General features: G+C 51.1%; 1 protein-coding gene and 1 long non-coding RNA gene across 11 annotated transcripts in view; one reads left to right on the top strand and one right to left on the bottom strand.

Annotated features, from left to right (window-relative positions):
- Positions 1-8,806, bottom strand: part of CLMN (calmin) — a 98,593-nt gene extending 89,787 nt beyond the window's left edge. For 2 of the 4 annotated variants that reach the window (XM_019746226.2, XM_074326979.1), the window contains exon 1: positions 8,635-8,805. In XM_019746226.2, the coding sequence (XP_019601785.2) occupies positions 8,635-8,716 (82 nt within the window). In that variant the 5' untranslated portion in view covers positions 8,717-8,805. Of the gene's footprint in view, positions 1-8,598 lie in introns of all 4 variants that reach the window. The other 2 variants (XM_074326978.1, XM_074326977.1) reach the window with 2 other exon arrangements.
- A 193-nt stretch (positions 8,807-8,999) lies between these two features.
- Positions 9,000-16,669, top strand: LOC109454983 (uncharacterized). 7 transcript variants are annotated; one of them, XR_012494544.1, is made up of 4 exons: positions 9,000-9,766; positions 10,020-11,226; positions 11,643-12,349; positions 14,983-16,669. It is a non-coding gene; the product is annotated as an uncharacterized LOC109454983 (long non-coding RNA). The 7 variants fall into 7 exon arrangements; XR_012494545.1 differs by having other exon boundaries at positions 9,000-10,171; positions 10,882-11,226; XR_012494541.1 differs by having other exon boundaries at positions 9,000-10,171; positions 10,542-11,226.
- The last annotated feature ends 4,246 nt before the right edge of the window (positions 16,670-20,915 follow it).

Below are 20,915 nucleotides of genomic sequence, written 5' to 3'. Positions count from 1 at the left end.
CTGAGCATCACATGATTGGCATTTTGTGGGCTCAACCCAGGTTGCTAAACCTCCTGGAACACGTGGAACATCTCAGTCAGGGAAGACCATCCTGTGCAAAGGCCAGTAGTGCCCCCTCATACTCACACACCGAGGAATGCTGGCCGCAGCCAGCCTAGGCCATGTCCCCAGGGTGAAGTGGCAGAAGAGAGACAATGAGTCAAAAAGGTCACGTCATTACTAATGAGGACCCACGAACACCGCCCCCCTCCAGGCTCTTTCCCTCCCAGGCCGGACCAGCACCTTCTGCACACTCCAGCACAAGCCTGTCTCTGCACTTTGGCTCCTACAACTTCCTCATTCACCTGGAGGCCCTCCCCGCGCCCCCAAACTCACCTACCTCAATCCCCACCCAACAGCAGGCCCTGCTCATGGCACCTTGCTGGGATGGCTCAACTCATCTGCAAAGGATTCCAGGCCTCCAACTGGACAATTCACTTAGTGATTCTCAGCTACTGTCCTGTGGTCTCCAGTGTGACCCCGCATGTGGACACCAAACCTGACCTCAAAATACTGACTAAGTGGTCGATTCATTCACATCATTCACTCAGTTGAACCCCTCCTAAAATATCGACCACCATACCAAAAACAGTCCTCTTTCTTCTTTAGATAAAGTAGAAAGGTCCCAATGAGTGTTGGGCACTCGTCCTTCCTGACTTCATTGAATCAACAAACAACCCCGGGGCAGGGGGCTCACTGCTACTGCTAAAGTCACATTACGGAGAGAAGAGACCCACGCTCCACAGGGACACGTAATTTGGCTACGATTCCTCAGTGACAGAGTGAAGGAGCTGAAATTCAGGTCCACATCTGGCTTCACACGCTTTCTCTCTCCTCTGCCAACAGGCAGCCAGCCTCTCCTTTCTCTGGTTTTGTTCTTATTGATCAACTGTGTTTACTCGATCAGGGCTGCGGGATAAAAAGGCATCGTTTCAGGGCAACTGGAGTGCCACATTTGGATCCGGTCTCTACTGGAATCTCCTGGAGTGTCCTATTCATCCCTCCACCCCAGCACCCAGCATTTGGGGAGGACTCAATAGCTGTTATTCGGGTCGGCCCGGTGGCTCAGGCAGTTGGAGCTCCGTGCTCCTAACTCCGAAGGCTGCTGGTTCGATTCCCACGTGGGCCAGTGGGCTCTCAACCACAAGGTTGCCAATTTAATGCCTCGAGTCCCGCAAGGGATGGTGGACAGCGCCCCCTGCAACTAAGATTGAACACAGCACCTTGAGCTGAGCTGCCTCCCGGATGGCTCAGTTGGTTGGAGCGCATCCTCTCAACCACAAGGTTGCCGGTTGGATTCCTCGAGTCCTGCAAGGGATGGTGGGCTGCGCCCCCTTCAACTAGCAATGGCAACTGGACCTGGAGCTGAGCTGCGCCCTCTACAACTAAGACTAAAAGGACAACAACTTGACTTGGAAAAAAGTCCTGGAGGTACACACTGTTCCCCAATAGAGTCCTGTTCCCCTTCCCTAATAATAAAAAAAAGCTGTTATTTGACCGAACAGCCAGGCTTCAAGTGGGTGAATCCATTTCTAAAGCAGGTAAAGAACTCCCCCCCCGCCCCCAGGCAGGCCTCAGCCCTCTGAAAATAAGGCTGGGCGGCCACACATGCAGCAAGCATTCCCTGCTGTTGTCACCACAAGCACGTCCTACCTGTCATGTGCTTTGAGTCGAGGTGTAGAAAACAAGGTCCCTGTCATCCTACAGGAAGCTCTCTGTATTCCTACATTCCAAAAGGGCCAGATAATAAACATTTTTGGTTTGGGGGTACTTCTCCGTCACAACTAAATTGCCGCTATAGTGCAGAGCAGCCGTGGACAACATACAAACAAATGGGCATGGCTGTGTTCCAATAAAACTTTATTCACAAAACCAGGCAGCGGGCCAGATTTGGCCCACAAACTAAATTTGCCACTCCTTGCTCCAACAGAAAGAATTAGTAAAATAAAAGGAGACAGAGCAGCGAGGGAGAAAAAAATGGCAAAAAATCTTTAAAACCACACGTGTGGCTTTTAATGCTGCTTCTAATTCCTTCTGCAACAAGCTACCAGTTTAAAAAAAAAAAAGAAAAAAAAAAGGTACAGAGAGGGGCTGGGGAATAAGAAAAGGTTTCTATGGGAACAAGGAGTTTACTTTTAATGGTTCAACCAGTAAAAAGACAATTACTTTATTTTTCTCTCTTCCCCTCTGAAGCAGTGCAGGCATGACCTACGGCTTGTCGGGCAGGACTCTGCCCAGGGCCTCAGCTGTTCCAGTCAAAAATTAAATGCCAGAGTGTTCCAGAGGTCAGGGAGGGCAGTGAATGAGATCTGGGCCTCTTAGCACAGGGCTACTCCCCAGAGGGCTGGGTCCGGTCAGAAACTCCGCCTCCCCCTGAGAACAAACAGCGCTGCTCTAATGGAGTCCAGGCCAGCCAGAGCCCTCGCCACTAACAAGTGATCCTGGGGTGAAACCTCTCCCTAGGTCTGTCTCCAGCTGGACCGAGGGCCTCCTTCTCTGTGCTGACAAATATTTTAGGTGATGGGCTTCTGGTGTACCCGGCCCCGAACACTCTTGTTCCTGGGTACAAATGTGCAGGGGTGAAGGCAGGAACCCCACCTTTCTGGGCACCTTGCACTCTGCTCAGCTAGTTCAGAGCAGGGGTCCCACACCTTCCCAGCTTGTCACAGAAACCGTAATTGACCAGAATAAACCAAGAACGCACAGCATTTACTGATGTGTAGTTTTATAGCAACGCTTGTGAAGTGCAACCTTTTCTACACAGGACACTTAGTGGGAGTGAGTCTCCAGCACTTGCCAATGGAAAGAATCCAGGAATGAGGCCAGCTGTGCTCAGTGGTGCCCAGAGTCCCACACCGGCTGCCCACCCATGTGTGCCAGGGACCGGAACGCGGTGGCTTCACGTGGGATGCTCTGTCCTTACACCACTCCTTACACAACCTTCCAGGGGGCCCATTAGAGCCTAATAGTCCAATTTTCTCATTTTGTAAATGAAGAAACTGAGGTACAGTGTGTGTGTGTGGGGGGGAGATTTCCTAGATTCCCACAGCAAGTTAGCAAGAAAGGCAGGACCCAGACCCAGTCCTTCGGCTGCCGTCCTGGTTGTGGCCTCTCCAGCTGCACAATCTGTCCCACCTGACCAGGCCGCTGGAGAAGAACCACACCCCTGTTAGGGATGGAGCAGGACTGGAACCGGCCTTTTGTCAGCGTTAACTCAAAGCTTGTGCTTTGCCTCAGCTGGGGGCCTGAAGGAAGTTCTGCATGATGAGTCATCCCTTAGAACTAACTAAGCGCACAGCCCCAGGCAAGGCCCTAATAGGCAGCAAGTTCCTGGAGGACATGAAAACTCTGCATTTGATTTTCTTTGGTTTTTATCCAGAAACACTTGTGGTGCCCTCCAAGAGCCAAGGGAGGCAGAAGCAGGAAAGAGTTCTCCTTGGCTGGCTCCTCTTTTCTGGGTGCTGGATAAGTGACCGGGGACTAGCCTGATCCCACGGGGGTGTACCCAGGAGGCCTGGGGCCGGGCAGTGGAAATAGGAACTGGGAGAGGAGGGTGCTGGGTGCAGGGAGTGAGTGGGTAGCTGGGGACAGGAGGCTGGTGTGGCACCCCCAATCAGACCACGGCATGCAAGGTAAGGGGCTTGGACTCGATCCTCGAAGCCAGCGCAGCCCAACCTTTTTCACATCATGGCATTTGTGGACAATGGTGCTATTTGTCCTGGGGGAGGGGGGGCGGGCAGAACTGCCCTAAGGCCACGGGTTAGCCATGGAGACCTGATGCAGGACTTAGCAGGACGGGTGTTGGGTGGCTGGCTGGTGGGCTACAAGGCCCCACACCGGAAAGAGGTCACTAGGGAGTCCGGGCTAGCTCGAGGAGAGCCTGTGCCTGGGTCCAGCCAGTGGAATGCGAGGAGGAAGTGGATCACTCGGCAAAGGCTGACCTGTTCTGCCCTGAGCTCGCCTTCGGGCCATCTCCACCACTTTCCTTAGTTCTAGCCAATGACAAGTACATGCAGTCGAATTTCTGCTCAGCCCTCAAGGTCCACTCCTAACAACCCCTCCTCTGACAGGCCTTCCCAGCTCTCAGCCGTGAGGCTACCCGCAAGTTTACATGATTCACAGAGTGAGTGCATGGGTGCAGTCTGACCTGAGCTCAAATCCCAGCTCCACTTACAAGTCCATGACCTTGGGTCAGTCATTTCACCTCTCCACTTCTAAAACAAGCACCTCCCTCAAAGGCTTGTGGAAAACAAGAAAGGAAACAGTTACCGCGGGGCACACAGGCTCTTCTCCATCAGGTGTGGCCGATCATCCCACAAGCCCCAGAGCGCAGTTCCTATTTGCTGACCCTGGGCGGTCCTGCTTCATAACAAATCCTAAGGGACCCACTGAGGCGGGGTGGGGTGCTGCTCAGGGACCCCCACCACCACCTGGCTCCCCCAGAGAGGCAGTTGGAACAGCCTTACGTCTGCCTAGTCCCGCCTACCTCCATCTACCTCCAGCTCTGGGTGCTCCAGAACCAGGAGGTCAAGGTTCACAGCATCAGACCCAACAGGCGCCAGTGTGACAGGAGACAGCACCAAACGGCACTGATGTGTGTGCTGCCAGAAGCAGAAAATTCCAGCCCTGGGCTGGCTGGGTGACCACAATGGCTTCACGCTCCTTCAAGGCAGGGACAAGAACCAGCTTTACCTTCCATGATATCTGCACGATGCTATATGCTTAGCACACGTTTGCTAAAGGGAACGGAAAAGGCCTGTGAAATTTTTTGGGGGGAGGGGAGCTGGAGGCTTTTTACAGGAACAGGAGCATCTTCTTGACACCCCTCTTTGACCAACACTCAAGTGACCCCAGAACTAGTGGAGCATTCAGCTGGACCCTAAGGCCAAGTGAAAGAGGGAGCGGGAACAGCCAAAGTAGTCTTGTCATCAGAAAGGCACCGGAGCCCTTGCCGCCCACAGCCAGGCAGAGAACATGGCACAGACCCATTACACAACTGCCTGTCCTCGATTGTGTCCCACATGTCTCCAAGGAAGCAGGGGCCACCAGGTGGAGGCTGCCAATATCCTGCAATTCCACTTTCTCCTCTCTGAAAAGGCCAACAGCTTGGGCCACCGCTGTTTCCTCGCAAGGGACAATGTGAGGATGGCCCCCGCAGCCTTTTTTCCAGAGGGTCATCCATGCCCTGTGCCAGAGAGCACTTCATTTACAAATACTCTGATGAGCCATCACAGTGAACATAGCAACAGGGACTTATCTGCCCATGTCAATACAGCAAGGTGCGTGACACGCCTCCTGGGAGAGGCCATGCTTTCTGCCTGGCTCACCTAACCTCAAACACAGGCCAAGAGGTCCTCATTCCAACTTTCCCTGGGGGATGGTCTGGCGCCATCACAATTGTATCTGCATGGGCTCCAGAATTCCACAGTTCAGGACCATAGATAAAGGCTTCAGATGAGTGACTGAGCAGAAGTCAATATACCGTATCTCCAAGTTAATGCAAACATATAGAGAAAGATATAAAGATATAGGTATGTTCCTGAACCATTCTTCCCTGACATGCTGTGTCCTCATGACTGACCCTGGAAGCACCTGGTCCCACCCAGGACCACGAGAGTCCAACTTTCTGAAAAGAATCAGGAGTGCCTGAGCAAGACAGCAGCCACCGTCTGCACACAAGGGCTGGGACTCCTCAATCCCTACGATTGCAGATTCATGAAATCCCTCTGCACCCAGCCTCCCATCACTTACGACAACTGTGACTACCTGTGCTCAACGTAAGCTCACAGCTTAACAAACAACCCTTCTGCCTGGACTCCTCATGCCTCCTTAACTACCACCCACACCAAGTTCCCATGAACAAGGCCCCCGCCCGTGGCCCGCAGAGCTGATTATCCAGACTGTCCAGGGCCAGCCGACAACCACCAGCTGGTCTGGGCAGATGCTCTCTGCATGGGGGGGGTGGGGTGCCTTCTAGACTTGGCTCTTTGGTTGGGACTTCCTGAGTACCACGGAGACAAGGAGAGAGAATGTCTGTTAAGCATCCAGTCAAGAGACAGGGAAGCCAAGGGAAACATGGAGCGCGAGAGAGAAGACAGATTGCTGCCCCTCCCTCCTCTCCCAGCATCTTCTACGTGATGATGCAGGGCTGGCGTCCCCCCAGGACTAACAGCTTCATTCATTCACAATAGCCCCAAACGGCAAACAACCCAAATGTCTCTCACCAATGAACAGATCAACTGTGGTAAGACCATAGGATGGAATGGTGGTCAGCTTATTGCAAAGGAACTACGCACTGCCTGGGTCCACGGCTTGGAGCTGACACGGATGCATATTCTGGGCACAACAGGTCTTTTTCAGATAATTAAAATGTGCCCAAACTGGACTGGTGTGATATTTGCACAACTCGGTAGATTTACTAAAAAGTACTGAATTGCAAACTTACAACAGGTGAATTTTATGATGTGATGTGCATATTCTACCTCAGTTGTTCTATCACTTCTCCCCCCAAAAGGAAGTACTGATACAGTACTTCCAACATACCGTGGAACAAGAGGCCAGTTTAAAAGAATATATACTGTTCAATTCAATGTCATATGAAGTTCTAGAGGCAAAACTACAGTAATAAAGATCAGAACAGTAGTTGCCTTGTATGTGTTGGGGGCTGTCAGTACTGGGAAGGGAGATGATGCCCCATCCAGGACACTGGAAATCTTTTACATCTTCTTGACCTGGGTGATGGTTACACGGCTGTATCCATATGTAAAAATCTGTTGGGCTTGCACTTAAGATTAATGCATTTTATATACATATATGTAATCATATGTAAGCTATATATATACTACATATACATACATTTAAAAGTTTACTTTTTTAAACAGAAAAACCTTTGATGCGCAAACTGTAACTGGCATTGCCTAAAAGTCAGGACAGTTCACTGGGAGCTAAGAAGCAGGATCCCACTCAGTGAACTCCTACCTAACCTTCAGGACCCATCTTAAATTATCCCCATGTAATGAAGCCTTTTCTCACAGTTTCAGGTGTACCTAACTGCTCACATTGTTGAGCATCCCTTCACAAAAGTTGATCTCCTTTACCCTGGGAGCTGCTCCTAAAGGAATATAGGAAATTGTTACACCTAGAATTGGTTAGTATGTGTTTGTTAAACACCCAATCACACACACAGAGGCACACGTGTGTGTGTGTGTGTGTGCACGCGCCCTGAAGCCCAAACCAGATGCCATCTCAGCAAAAGATACTAATGCCCACCCCCAAATAGGCTGTCAGTTCTAGGGTAACAGGATCCAGGCACGAGACTTATTATCAAAAGGGATCATTTTCAGCCTCTCCAGCTGGATCCTCCTTTTACACAAATCACAACCAGAAGAGAGCAGGGGAGTCCAGAGCAAACCGTTTCCAGTGGCCACCGCACTAGGCTCCCTCTCCACTTCAGGTCACCTTTGCCTGCACTGTCCTTGCCCAACCTAGGGGTGGAGCAGGTCCACGTGGGATCCCAGGAAACATTCCACCCAGTGTAATGTTTAAACTTGACTGTTAGGCCACCCCCTAGACTGCACCCCGCCTGCTAGGGCTCCCTGACTGCAGCAGTAAAGGCATAGCAACTGCTGGGGGTGGGGCCACCCACAGCCCTGTCACTGCTCTGTCCGGGCCTCCCAGCCCTCTCTGAGCGGCCCCAGCCTTGGAATCTCTAGAAACCCAAGTTTCTCCTACAGAAATTTCCCCTGCCCAGGCCCATGTACTTTAAGAGAGGGCGGAAGTGGAACTCTGTCCAGTTCTGCAAACTTCACATGTGAAAAGAGATAGGCTGGTAATATACCTTCAAAGAAAAGCAGCTTCTGGGTTGGGGCTAATTGTGGGTTAGTTTTTCCCTTTAAATATTTTTGTGCTAAGTTTCCACAATGAATAGACTCCTTTGAAAGATAAATACACTTCATCTGTGGCGGAAGCCACCCCTAACCCTTGTCAGACGCGCCAGCACCTTGAGTTTCTTTTTCACATGGTCGCAGGCGGAGCTGCTCTCCCTCTCGCCAGTTTAGCTCTGGCGCCAGGAGAGGAGCAGCGTCCAGAGGAAAGCTGCCGACCTGGTCTGGATACCCTCCTGACCCCATTGATCCTGCGCCCCTGACCCTTTCTCCCCGGACTAGCCCCTGAGGCGCCGTCCCCATTCAAATCCCTAGCCTCAGAGGTACTTAGGAAGTGTGCGAGTTCACACACACGCACACGTAGTCGCACTTTCTCCTCCCCTCCATGACCTGGGCCACCGCCCCCAAGAGCCCACGTACAAACTTCTCCAGACTCGCAGCTGTGGCTGGAGGGGAGTCGTGACGTCCCCGTAAAGAAAATGGGACCCCCACCTACACACGTGTGCCGCCCTACCCCCTGAGCGATCTGGTCTGGGCCAGCGATGCTGGGGTTTGGGGGCGGGTGTCTCAACGCCATCCCCCCCCCCCAAGTGACAGGAACGGGGTTAGGATGGGGCAAGGGGCGGCGCGGGTCGGAGTTGCTGAGTGTGGGAGCAGCTCCCGGAGCGACCCCGACCTGGTGTTCCTTTCCGGGGAGGCTGAGGCGCGTTACCTTGCAGGTTCTGGACTCGGATGTCGCTGATCTGTCCGATGAGCTCCTCACGTTGGAACCAGTCCCATTCCAGCGCAGCCATGAAGCGCGGGCGGGAGGGCCGGGGCGCCGGGCCGGGCGCGGGCGGCGGGCGCTGGGAGCCTGGCGGGCGGGCGCGCGAGCGGCACGCACCCGGCGAGGGCGCCGCGGAGCGGGAGGAGCCGCGGGCGCGGGCGGGGCGCGGGCGGGGCGGGCGCGCAGTCGGGCCGCCCCGCCGCGGGCCGGCAGCTGGCGGGCGCGGGGCGACGGGTGCTGGGCGCCCGGCTCGCGCTCACTCCCCCATCCGGGGGCGGGGGCCCTGGGGGTCGAGGGGAGGGGCGGGGAGGGAGGCTGGAGTCGGGCCGGTTTCTTTTTTTCCGGGGTGTTTGTTGGGTGGATTGTTTGGTTGCAAACGGGCAGTGATGAGGCGCGAGGTCCCGGCCCCCAGATTGTGATGTCTCAAGGGGCGGTGGGCCGTGTGACGCAACTGGGGGGTGGGGGAGGTGAGCCCGCGGGTCCCCGGACCTGATCCCGGAGGGAAGGTTCCCCCCTGTCCTGGGGACAACCCTCTCGTACACATACACCCTTCTTAGCAAGTCCCCTGCCCCCCTGCGCAATTCCAAGAGGCAACCCCCTGCGGGGGGGAGGGTCTGAGCGGTGCCCATCGCCGCTGTGGGCACCTCCAGGAATGGCGAGGGCCTGGGTAGGGGGCAAATGAGTGTGGAAATGGAGTTAGGGGGAGGTTCTCCTCTGTCTCCATGTTGCGGGTGGGAGGGAGGAGGGCCAAGGTAAGAAGGACCTCTTTCCTGGGTTTGGATATTAGAGATTCCTTTTCTGCCGGGATTCAGATGAAACATGGCCCCAGGTTTTGAGGAGGAGCAAGAAGCAGCCCACTGCCTGGGAGCTGGGGTACCCCGGGGAGTCCTGGGCCACCTAACCGCCAAATGGCCCTCTGAGGCTTTACTGAAAATGAGTGTGGGCCTTTCCGGTGGTGTGTGTGTATGTTTCTTGACTGTTTCTTTTCACTCTTAAAGAGTTCCAGGATCTTATCTTGTTTGGAGCTCCCAGCATACCTCAGGCAGAGTGCTGTATTGGTTTTACAAACATGGAAAAAGTGAGTCTCTGGAATTTGCCCAAAGCTGAGGAAGGAGTTAGGGTCCTCAGCCCTCAGCTCAGTATTGTGACCCTTTCCAGTGACCACATGCACACACACACACACACACACACACACACACACACACGACGGCTTATATATGGGATAATTCAGGAAGAAAAAAACAGCCAGGGCTCACTGAGCGTTTAAACATGGGCTGTGTTCACGTTACTGTAATACTAGCAACCCTGGTGGATGGGCTCCTCCCTCACAGCTATGGAGCTGACTGCTGAGCAGACCCTACACCCTTGAAGCAGGACCCTGAGTCTACCCTCAGGTAGATTCCTGGGGGCAGAGGGGATGGACAGCCAGCAAACGAGGAAACGATAATTACAGATGCCAGTGAGTTGAGAAAATCAACTTGGGGTAAGTAACTGGGATGGGGATAGGGGTCAGGAGAGGGCTGTGAGGACTGGCCTTGGAGCTGAGCTCGAAGAATGAAGGGAGCCTCTGCTGGGACAACCGTGTGGGCAGGGGTCAGTGGGAACAGGACCTGGGTGACTCCTTGTGTACTACCCTCTTGTAAGTACCGGGGCACAGCCAGGGACAGGCCTTCACTGCTCCTGTGAGCTGATGCTCCGGTGGGAAGTTTATCCAGAGGATGACCAGGCACAAGGTGTAGGGCTCTAGATTGCCTGTTCTTTCTCTTCATTCACCACTTGCCGTGTTTCCCACCATGAACACATATTTTCACAACCAGACAGAAAACCATTATGTTCTTTTTTAATTTCTCCAGGCCCCTTCCAGGAGTCCCCAGCCTGCTCCAGCTGTCCTCATCTGCAGGTCTGGAAGCCTGATGGAGGCCCCGTGGAGCCACTGAGGGCTCCTGGGTGCTTGGGAGCATGCCCCTGAACTTGAGGCGGGAGCTGCCTTCTCCCCGATTGATTTGAAAGCGTGCGGTCATTTCACACTCCAGGAAGCAGCGTCTGCTTCTCTGTCCTGCAGACCAGGGTGCTGGTAGTCAGGCGTTACCTGATTTTGTCCCATCTGTAGTCATCTCCTGTTTTAACACTTCAATTTATTTTCCATAATTGCTATGGGGTGAAGTTGGGCTGAAAATTATTTTCTTTCCAAAGCAAAGAGCCAAGAGAATCAGCCTTCCTCTCCATGAAGAGATGGGTCTGAGGGAACAGAAGGTTTTGAACCATGTGGTGTGGATGTGAGCTGCAGGGATGGGCCATTTTTCACGACACAGAGATGACTGCTCCTGTGATGGAACACTGCATCTTTGGGGAACGTTGCATAAGCAGTAACATCTCCCTGGCAGCGAGGGGCCACGATCACCATGGATTGAATCCAAACTGTGTAGCAGACATTGGAAGAACTTTTCTTTTCATCAAAGTGGAAAGGGAATTTTAGGTGGTTTTCGAAACGGAGTAAGAGCCTGAGTCAGCACTGAGCAGGAGTCTGGCCTCTGAAAGGTACTTGATATCCATTGAACTATGTGTCACTATCGCCCCTCTTCCCTTTAGAATCTCTGGGCTCTGGCCCTCCCTGATCGGTCCCTGTGCCATCTTGTTGCCCTTCAATCCAAGTTTTATACTTTTTGATTCAGTGACACTGAACAGCTGCAGGTCCTGGCTATACCCAGTCACCTCCAGGCCCCAGCTCATTCTGTTCCCTTTTAAATGCCCTTCCCTTCTCATGCTCCCTGCACTTCACCCTCACCTTGCTTATTGCTACTCAGTCATGTCCTGAAGAGACCCATCTCGAACACTCCAGGCCCAGCTGATGCCGGTTTTATACAATTCCCATAATATTCACTACAATCTCCTAACAGCCCATGAACCCTGCTATCCTGTTTCCACGTTGCATTGTAATTATGTTTACTTGACAGTTTCCTGTCCATAAACTGTGAGCTACTTAAGAACAAGAACTGTGTGTCAGTAATTTCTCTACCTGCGTACCTAGCACAGAGTCTGGCACAGAGCGAGGTCTCAATATGGAGTGAACGGATGGATGAATGACTCATTACAGGCCTCAACTCAGAAAGCAGGAACCAGATGACAGTTGAACCCATGTCCTGGGCCCAAATAAACTTCTGGGGAGGCGATCAAAAAAGAAAAAGTTTGCACGTTGGCATTGGGCAGAAAACCTGCTGTTGGCCAACAGGCAGGAACCAGGCTGTGATACGCTTCTTTCTCGGGCATGTATAGCCTCCTAGGTCTGGAGTTCTGGCTTGGAGGGGGCATTTGACTTCCAAGGGGGGTTAGCTTATTTGCCCTCTTGCATGAATGGACAGTACTATTTTTCTTTTGCACTTTTATTTTGGAGAAGAAAAAGTACTCTGCCTGAAGGCTTGGCTTCCTGGGAGTTTCCAGAAACAGAGTTTCTAGAAGTTGCCCAATTCTGTTAGAATCCTTGTCATTGTTTCAACCGCCTCCTGCCAATGGAAAGGAAGAGAATCACAGAGAATTCTTGGTCTGAAACTTGGAGATCATCGAATCCAGCATCCCTCCCCATGTGAGGACTTCTAAAACATCCGGCCTTTCCTGCCTCTGCTTGTGCGGACGGGTGACAGCAGGCGGATAAACTAGACAGAAGGTTTGTGTCTTACCTCCCAGACTCCCTTTGGGAAAGAATAAGAACAACAAACATAACCCCAGGGCACCCTCCCAGCCACTTCCAGGAGAGGAGTGTGATGGGGACTTCCCACAATGGGAAGCTGCTTTCTCTGATCACTGCCGTGACCCCTATGTATGCACAGCCCTTTAGGGTTTGGGCAGCCCTTCCTCAGCCAGTGCTCATCTGGTCTTTACAGCAACCTCGTCAGGCCAACTAGGCGGGGATCATTTTTAGATGAGGCTTAAAGCTGCTTAATAACTAGCCAAGGTCACAGAGTAAGGCCAAACCTGACTTCATCCTGTCGTCCTCACTGCCCACCCACATCAATCCCAAATATGGCTGGACTTATGCTACGGACCAGACTAATACAGCGACTTGGCAGCAGTCACATCTACCTGTGTATTGTCATGTTTATGTATCATTTTTGTAAAAGTCTTGGCGCCATTAAAATCATAGCCCTCATTAGCATATAAAAACTGCTAGGAATTTCAAAGTAAATCCAGTTAAGAGATTGTCCTTCAAACAGACCAAGAACATCTCCTGGGCAGGGGATTTGCATTATGATGTCACAAGGCTGCACTGTAGTCTCATATATTCACTTAACAAACATTGATTGAATGCCCACCCATGGCCTGGCCCTGTGCTAGGACAAGACCCAAACTCTGTGTGTGAGGAGGGGCCCGGGCTCAAGAGTTTGGACTTTGTTGTAACGACAGAGAGGAGCTTTTAGAGGACCAGAACGGGTCGGATTATCCCTTTAGTTGTAGATGGAGAAAAAATCAGAGGTGTAGGCAGGAGTTCGGGAGACCTCACTGATCTCAGTGACACAGGTGTGAGATGGTGGTGGCCTACACCAGAGCAGCAGCCGTGAGATGTATTCTCTTGTCAGTTAGACAGTGGAATGGGCAGTTCTTGGTGGCTGGCTAAGGAATTCTGCAGCTACTGCCTACGTGCTTCTCCTTCCAGTGCTTGAGCCCATGTCTCTTATACCCGCATCACTGCAAACTCCCCAAGAATGCCTCGTAAGCAAGGCTGCGTAATTCATCCATGTATCACCAGAGCCCAGTGCCATGCTGGACACATACTAGGTGCTCAATAAATGTCAGTTGCATGTGTGAGGAAACAAATTATATTTAACCTTCACCAAGCAGTGATCTAAAATCTCTTTGAGCCCCAGGCTCCTCAACAGAGTCGGGGGCTCTTCCATGCCTGGGGAATGCCAGGTGACTGCCTGTCTGCTGATTCTTTCCCTGCTAAATTCTCACTTGAATGCTACTTGCCTCCAGGAACACTGTAGGATATGATGCAAAGGCTGGTGGCAGAGAGGGATTCAGAGAAACAGAAGGAATCCAGGCTCAAGCGAAAGGATGGAGGACATGTGGTGTACTGGACAGGGGGGCAGACAGTGGAGGTTCGAGCTGTGTGAACTTAGGCAAGTTCTTAACCTCTCTGGGCCTTTGTGCTTTCATCTGTAAAATGGGACCCACAGTCCCTACTTGGCAGGATTGCTGTGAGATCAAAGATATGCGTATAGCGAAGAGATAGTTCAGTAAGATTCAGATCATTTCTATGGATAAAACGAAGTGCACTCAGAAGAAAAACTGCCCTGAACGTGGGAGATTACCTGTAATGCATAATAATAATGTATTCTCTGGGATTTTATTAATTTTTTTGGTGTGTGGAGGTGTTGATGGGTGGTTTCTAAAAAAAAAAAAAAATCCTGCTTTACTAAATAGACAGCACCGGATGTCCCAATTTCCACAAATAAAACCCTTCATTTCTTCCAGGTTTGAATAGTCAAAGGCTGCTCCCCTGGAGATGGCTCTGCTAATTTTTTTTTTCAGGCATTAGAACACTATTTAAGGAGTGTACATTTCCTTGTAAAGCAAATGATAAAAACTTCTCCCCTACGAAGTGAGAGATATTGGCAAGGTGAAGACGTGGGGAGAGACAGGATGCTACAGAGGGAGAGAAAACACCCCATATGAGGTGTTTGCAACAACATGGCCAAAATAGCTGTATACTTTCTTAAACATTTTGGAATCAAAAGCAAAATTTGCTGATGATAATCCCAGAAAGGATGGTTTGAAAACCACATCTTGGTGCATAACTAAATAAATAAATAAAACTCCTGGGTCAGCCCTACGAGCTGGCATTCCCCACACAAGCAAGTCAATTTCAACAAATTTCCTGCGCATCTCATGTCTGCTGTGCAGCTAACATTTACCAAGGATTGTGTCAAGTGCTTTGCATTATCTCATTTAATTCCCTCAACAACGCTTTGAAGGAGGTACTGTTATCATCCTGATCTTACTGCTGAGAAAGCTAAAACAAAAGGTCAGTAACGTCCCCAAGGTAGCACAGTCTCCTAGGTGAGCAGAGAAGGGACTTGACCCCAGATATTGTGCAGAAACCAAGTCTGATCTTTCTGCTCCATGTCAGCAGCTTTTGACCTTTTGGAACTGATCGAAGTTGCTAAGTGGAACAGCTCAGGTTGGAGATTCACTGGGAAATAAGTCAGCCAGTCGTTGGCCTTAGGTGATTGAGACCATTAGGGACAAGCTTTCACTGGTAGGTCAGGAACAAAAAAATCTCTCTGTTGCTCTCTGCAGGGAGGTTTCTTATGTTTGTGTGAAATGCTGGCAGGCGATTCCATTTCTGACACCTGAGCATCTCAAATGGCAGCATATTTCTTTGTGAAGAACCCTCAGTGTGGCTCTGCTGGAAAAGTAGGTATGTTTTGTGTTGTTCTGATGGATTTGAACTTGTAGATTTCAAAGGAGATAAGGCAAAGGCCTTTATCCAGGCCAGCAACAAGTCCTGTCAATTTTGTTTGCTCTCCACATCCATCCTCAGCAGCCAGTGTCCAAAGACGGTCTCCATCAACCCTTCCTTCGGGTACATGCGTGCTGCTCTTCACATGAAGAGGCAGAGTCAGATTTCCCTTCCCTTGAACCCAGGCTGGACTTCATGACTTGCTTGACCAAGACAATCTGATGGAAGTGACGTTCTGGGGCCTCAGAGGCTGGGTCATCCAAAGGCTTACAGCTCCTGTCCTGACCTTTTGGAATGCTTACTCTGGGGGGAGCCGGCTACCATTTAATCTGAAATTGCCATGCTGTGAGGAAGCCAAGCTCGTCATGGAGGGTGGTGGAGGAGGAGAGTGAGAGAGAGAGAGCGCGCACAAGGGCGCCCAGCTTCTCCAGCCGTTCCAGCCCAGACACCAGGCATGAGTTAAAAAAACAAACAAACAAACAAACAAAACCCCGTCTTGAACAAGAGCTCATTTTCAGCCCAGTAGAGCTTGAATGACTCAAGCTCCAACTACTATCTGACTGCAACTGCATGAGGGACCCCAAGAGAGAACCTCCCGGCAGAGCCCAATCAACCCCAAACTTGTGGGAGAAAATTGCATTGCTGTTTTAAGCCATGAAGTTGCGATATGCAGAGCCTGATAACCAGAATGCCACCCTTTGTCTCCTTCTCTGCTGGCATCCTGGTCCAGGCCACCACCATCTCTCCCTTAGACGCGCTCCAGCCCTGCCTGCCAGTTTCCCTACTCCTGTGACGGTCTGCAGCCTCTCAGCCCAACCTGTTCCCCACACAGCCCACGGAGTGATCTTAAATGTCACCAGAGCCTGTCATTCCCTGGTTTCCCGTCACACTTTTCCTGAAAACCAGCCTCCTTACCACAGTCGCAGGGATCTCTCTACAGGTGTCACTTCTACCATAATGCACCTCCCCCCCATTCAAGCCACCTGCTCCCTTCGGTGCCTCAAAGAGTTGCTGTACATGCAAACCCCACAACCCAGCAATTCCATCACTTGTCTATATCGAACAGAACCGTACACACATATCCCTCAAATGCTGTGTTCAAGGGTATTCACAGCAGCGTTGTTAACAGCCAAATCAACCGTGTCCATCAGAATGGATAGATAATGGAATTCATCCACGAGAATGAAAGAACAGCACAGAGGTGTCTCAAAACCATAATGTGGAGTGAAAGAAGCCAGAAAAAAGCATACTGCAAGATTCCACCAGTAAAAAGTTCAAAATCTATGAAGTTCCAGACGAAGAAGTTCAAAGACGCGTCTCTCTGTGGCGATAGAAGTCAGAATGGTGGGCGGCCTTGTAGGGAAGCTGACCCGCCAAGTGGATGGGAAGGGACTGAAGGGGGTCCTCTGGGGTGCTGGTCACGATTCGTGTCTTACATGGGTCTGGTTACATGAGTGTTTATTCACTATGTCATAGTTCATCAATTTGCACACTTTTCTGGGTATGTGTTCAATAAAGTGTTAAAAAAAATAAAAGTGTGCCCTGCCTCCTGCCATACAGCTTTTACACAAACTCTGTGCTCCCCCTGGAATTCTCCACCCTCTCTTAGTCTTCCCCTGGTTGACTCCTACCAGCTGTTCAGCTCTAGCTCAGACCTTCCTTTATCAGGGAACCGTTTCTCTGTTGTATCAGTCAGTCTTGGCTGTGCAACAAACCACCCAAAAATGTATTGGCTTGCAGGAACAATCACCAGTTGGCTATGGCTGCCAGTTTGTGTAGGCCTTGTGCTGGTGTCCCCTGGGTCCGCTCATGCATCTGCAGTTAGTTGGCACCTTGGCTGGCTGGATGCTCTAGGGTGACCTCCCATGTGTGGCAGTCGGCACACTTGGTGGGGCCACCTCAGTCTTCCTCCATGTGGCCTCTCTAGCAGGCTTGCTTAGGTTCGTCACATCATGGTCTCAGGATTGCAAGGGTCACAAAAGAGGGCAAGGCTCAATGCACAAGTGCTTCTTAAGCCTCTATTGGTGTCACATTTGCTAAGGTCCATTGGCCAAAGCAAGTCTCACAGACAAGTTCAGATTTAAGATGTGAAGAAATAAACTCCACTTCTGGATGGGAGGAATCATGATGGCCGTGTCATCTGAACGGGCCACAACCCCTGCCCTACCCCCGCCGCACACAGAGAACAGCGTCCCTGTAAACACGCTCACCCCTCCCTGAGCCCACTGCAATGCACTGTGTACAGAGTTGTTCCTTACTTTCCTGTCCCACTTCCCTGTAACTATACAGGGAGGGGCTGGTGTGTGTTCACCAGGCCCAGCACAGGGGCTGGGACATAATGTGGACTAATACGGATTTGGAGAAGGAAGTAGAAAGAAGAGAAGGAAAAAAAGGAATGGAGGGTGGAAGGCGGGAGGGAGGGAAGGAGGAGAGAGGGAGATTCTCAAGAGGGGAAGGGACTTCCAAGGTCACACAGCAACTTAGGGCAGCCTGGGACTCCCGACTGAGGCAATGTCCTTTCTGTCATGCCCTGTCCTTCCTGAGAGCTTTCCCAGCCCTTCCTTCCCACTTCCATGTCCACCTTCCAACTGGGGCTTGTGTCGAGCACAGGGCAATGAGACCAGTTACCGAGACAGCCAGCTCCCCAGGCTGAGAAGGGAGAGGACACGGCGTGAGATCTGTTCCCTAATAAACCTGTCACACGGCTGTGCCCGCCTTAGAATTACGCGTCAGTGGAAAGTGCTGGATTCATTTGGGTGTGCTGGTTACCTTTAACCTACACCTTGGAGGCGGTGTTTGAAGTAGCACAATCAGGAAGCACAGTGAGTTTCAAACATGGCTTTGCTAAATCGGCATCAGAGGGTTTGTCTAACTAGCGTAAGAGAGGCTGCAAACCCTTTCTCATTGGTAAAATGAGCCGTGTGCAAACGTGGGGCTAGTGACTGAGCCCTCCCAGGTCCTTCCTGTCTGCACCAATCAAGTTCAAGAATCCTGCGAGCCCAGTGGCCTCACACCTTCGGAGGAGCACTCAGGCCACAGCTCCAACTGGACCCATGTCGCCCACAGCCCTCGGTCTGCTGTCCTCGCTCAGGGCACTGCCCCCACTTGGGGTCCCGCCTTCAGAAGAGGGCTGCCTCAGAGGGACACTGTCCTGCAGGCTGCTTGTCAGATCCCTCAGAGGAGAGCAAGTGGTCCTTGCTGTGTCCCTACTATGTGCCAGGAACAATGCTTTTTATGTTTGTTGAATATTATCACAGTGAGTGGATAACCAAATGGTGATACATCCAGACACTGAAATATTATTTGGTGCTAAAAAAGTAAATGAGCCACCAGACCGTGAAAAGACAGGAGGAAGACTTAATGCGTTGTTACTAAGTGAAAGAAGCCAGTCTGAAAGGGCTCCATACGGTATGATTGCAATTCTATGACATCTCAAAACTATGGAGACAGGAAAGAGATCAGTTATCTCTAGAGGTTGGGGGGAGCGAAGGGGGAACATGTGATGCACAGAGGGTGTTTCAGGCAGTGAAAGTCCTCCACTTGGCACTACAGTGACGGACACGTGTCATTGTACATTCGCCCAAAGCCATGGAATGTACAGCACCAAGAGTGAACAATGGACCTTGGTAAAGGTGGTATGTAATATGGAATCATCCATTATAGTAAATGCACCACTCTGGGTGGGGGGGTGTTGCTAGTCAGGGAAGCTGTGCGTGCAAGGGTAGGGGATACGTAGGAACTCTCTGTACTTTCCACTTAATTGCTCTGTGAACCTAAAACGGCTTTAAAAAATAAAGTCTGAATAAACAACAACTCTCTAGGACCCCATAATCCCCATTCACAAAGGCAGAAGAGGAGTGGGTAAGTCCCATCCCCGGGCCTCACAGTAAGGAGGAGGTGGAGCTGGGATTTGAACCGAGGCTGTTCTGTCAGACTACACACCATGACACCCTGCAGCCTCCTTCCTGTATCCGAAATTGGAAGCCTGTGGGAAATGGGCTAAGGTGGCTGAGATTAGAAGGGACCTATAGATATCTCTGTCTCCCCTGCTTCATACCTTCCATGGCCCCATCGCTGGAGATCCATCCACCCCTGCTCTGAATCAGGCCCTCTAGCCTTACCTCTCTTCTCCCGATACACCAAGCTCTCCAGGACTACACCTGGCAGTTTCACACTCAGCATCTTTGCTCACCTGGCTCGCCCTCTGCTGTCCTTCCCCCCCACCCCCACCCCCCGGCCGCCACTCACCAACTGAATACCTACTTATCTTTCAAGACTCAACGTAGGCCTCACCACCTCTATAGAGAGAGTGAGACAGGATAGTCTGCACCCTTTGGGACAGACCGCCTTGGGGTCTACCCTCACTTTGCTGTGTGGCCTTGGACAAGTGACTCAACTTCTCTGAACCTCAGTTTTTCCTCCTGTACAAAGTAGACAATGATGCTTACCTCGTGGTTGTTGTATGGATTACAGGAAACACACACCAAGTATCTGACACGGCTTCTGCCGTATAACAGGTGTTCCAAAAATAGTATTTATTTTTAGGAAGTTTTTCCTGTCCCATTTCCCCAGTAAATCGGACTCTCCATGTATCCCTGGACATGTGCCATCCATGTGCTTTAACCTGCAGTAAGAAACCCATTCTTATCTCACTACCCTGGACTTCCTTTTCACGAGCTGGCATGATTTATTTGTTTCTGTTCCTTTTCTCTCTCCCTGCTGCCCCTGGTGCTGCACCCCCTCAGGTACAGCTGCTTGGGGGGCAGGGATCTTGTCTGCCTTGCTCATCGCTGGATTCCAGTGCTCAGAATAAAGCCTGGCACTTAGTGGGCCCTCCATTAAAGTTGGTTGGGGAGATGAATGAATGAATGAATGAATGAATCCATGCCCATCTCCTGCACTAGTATTACTTCTCAACCTGTCCCCAGCTCTCAGCACCTTGACTGGCACGGCTCTTCAGCTCTGTCTGTGGCATGAGTGATCCTATCAATACTTTGTTTTTGCTCTTGTAAGATACAACAATATAACCAATGCATCAGATCAACATGAATGGAGCTTTCCATGGGACTCAAACAGGACAGATGAGTACTGTAGGACCATTCTCTTTCTCCCTTCCTTGCTTGCTAGAAACCTAGCCATGTCTCCCCAGCCATGGTGAGTTCTAGGTAAAGAGACGGACAGCACTTGCAGCCCAGGAGGACTGGGCCTCCACTCAAATGTCCAACTTCACTTTGCTTTTAGAAGGTGCAATTCACATGCACCCCAATTTGTTTGGCTGTTGAAAATGTACACGGTTATGAAATAGCTCACGAGAGAACATCCCATGAGGGGGATTTGTGGGTGGGGGAGGGATTATCATGCTTCCCAGAGTTTCTAGGTGAGGCCTCAGTGCCAGAAAAATCTGTAATCCTACTCCTGACCCACAGCCCTGTACAAAAGAGTGGACTCTTCTTGCCATTGGATGTCTTTGCCAGGAGGACCTTGGGTCCAGTGCAGTGACAGAGGCCGGCCACTCTGTCAAAAAGGCTGGCTCCCTCCCACACACTTGTGCCTAATTTGGGAAGGAGAGGAATGAAGACACTTTTCAGAAAAAAATGACCTTTTCCAAGGAGGCCATATGGACAAACTTTGGTAATACCTCTCCTTGGTAAGCGGGGAGGATGTGTCTTTTGAGCCAGTCATTTTCAACATGTGCTGGAAACACTGTGGGTGGCGGTGAGAGAGAGAGAACTCTGACTGGTCTGTTCAGTCAAATATTTATGAAGTTCCC

The sequence above is a fragment of the Rhinolophus sinicus genome, linkage group LG03 (genome assembly GCF_036562045.2).
Source record: "Rhinolophus sinicus isolate RSC01 linkage group LG03, ASM3656204v1, whole genome shotgun sequence".
NCBI classification, from domain to species: Eukaryota; Metazoa; Chordata; class Mammalia; order Chiroptera; family Rhinolophidae; genus Rhinolophus; species Rhinolophus sinicus.
This window is presented reverse-complemented; position numbering and strand designations above follow the sequence as displayed.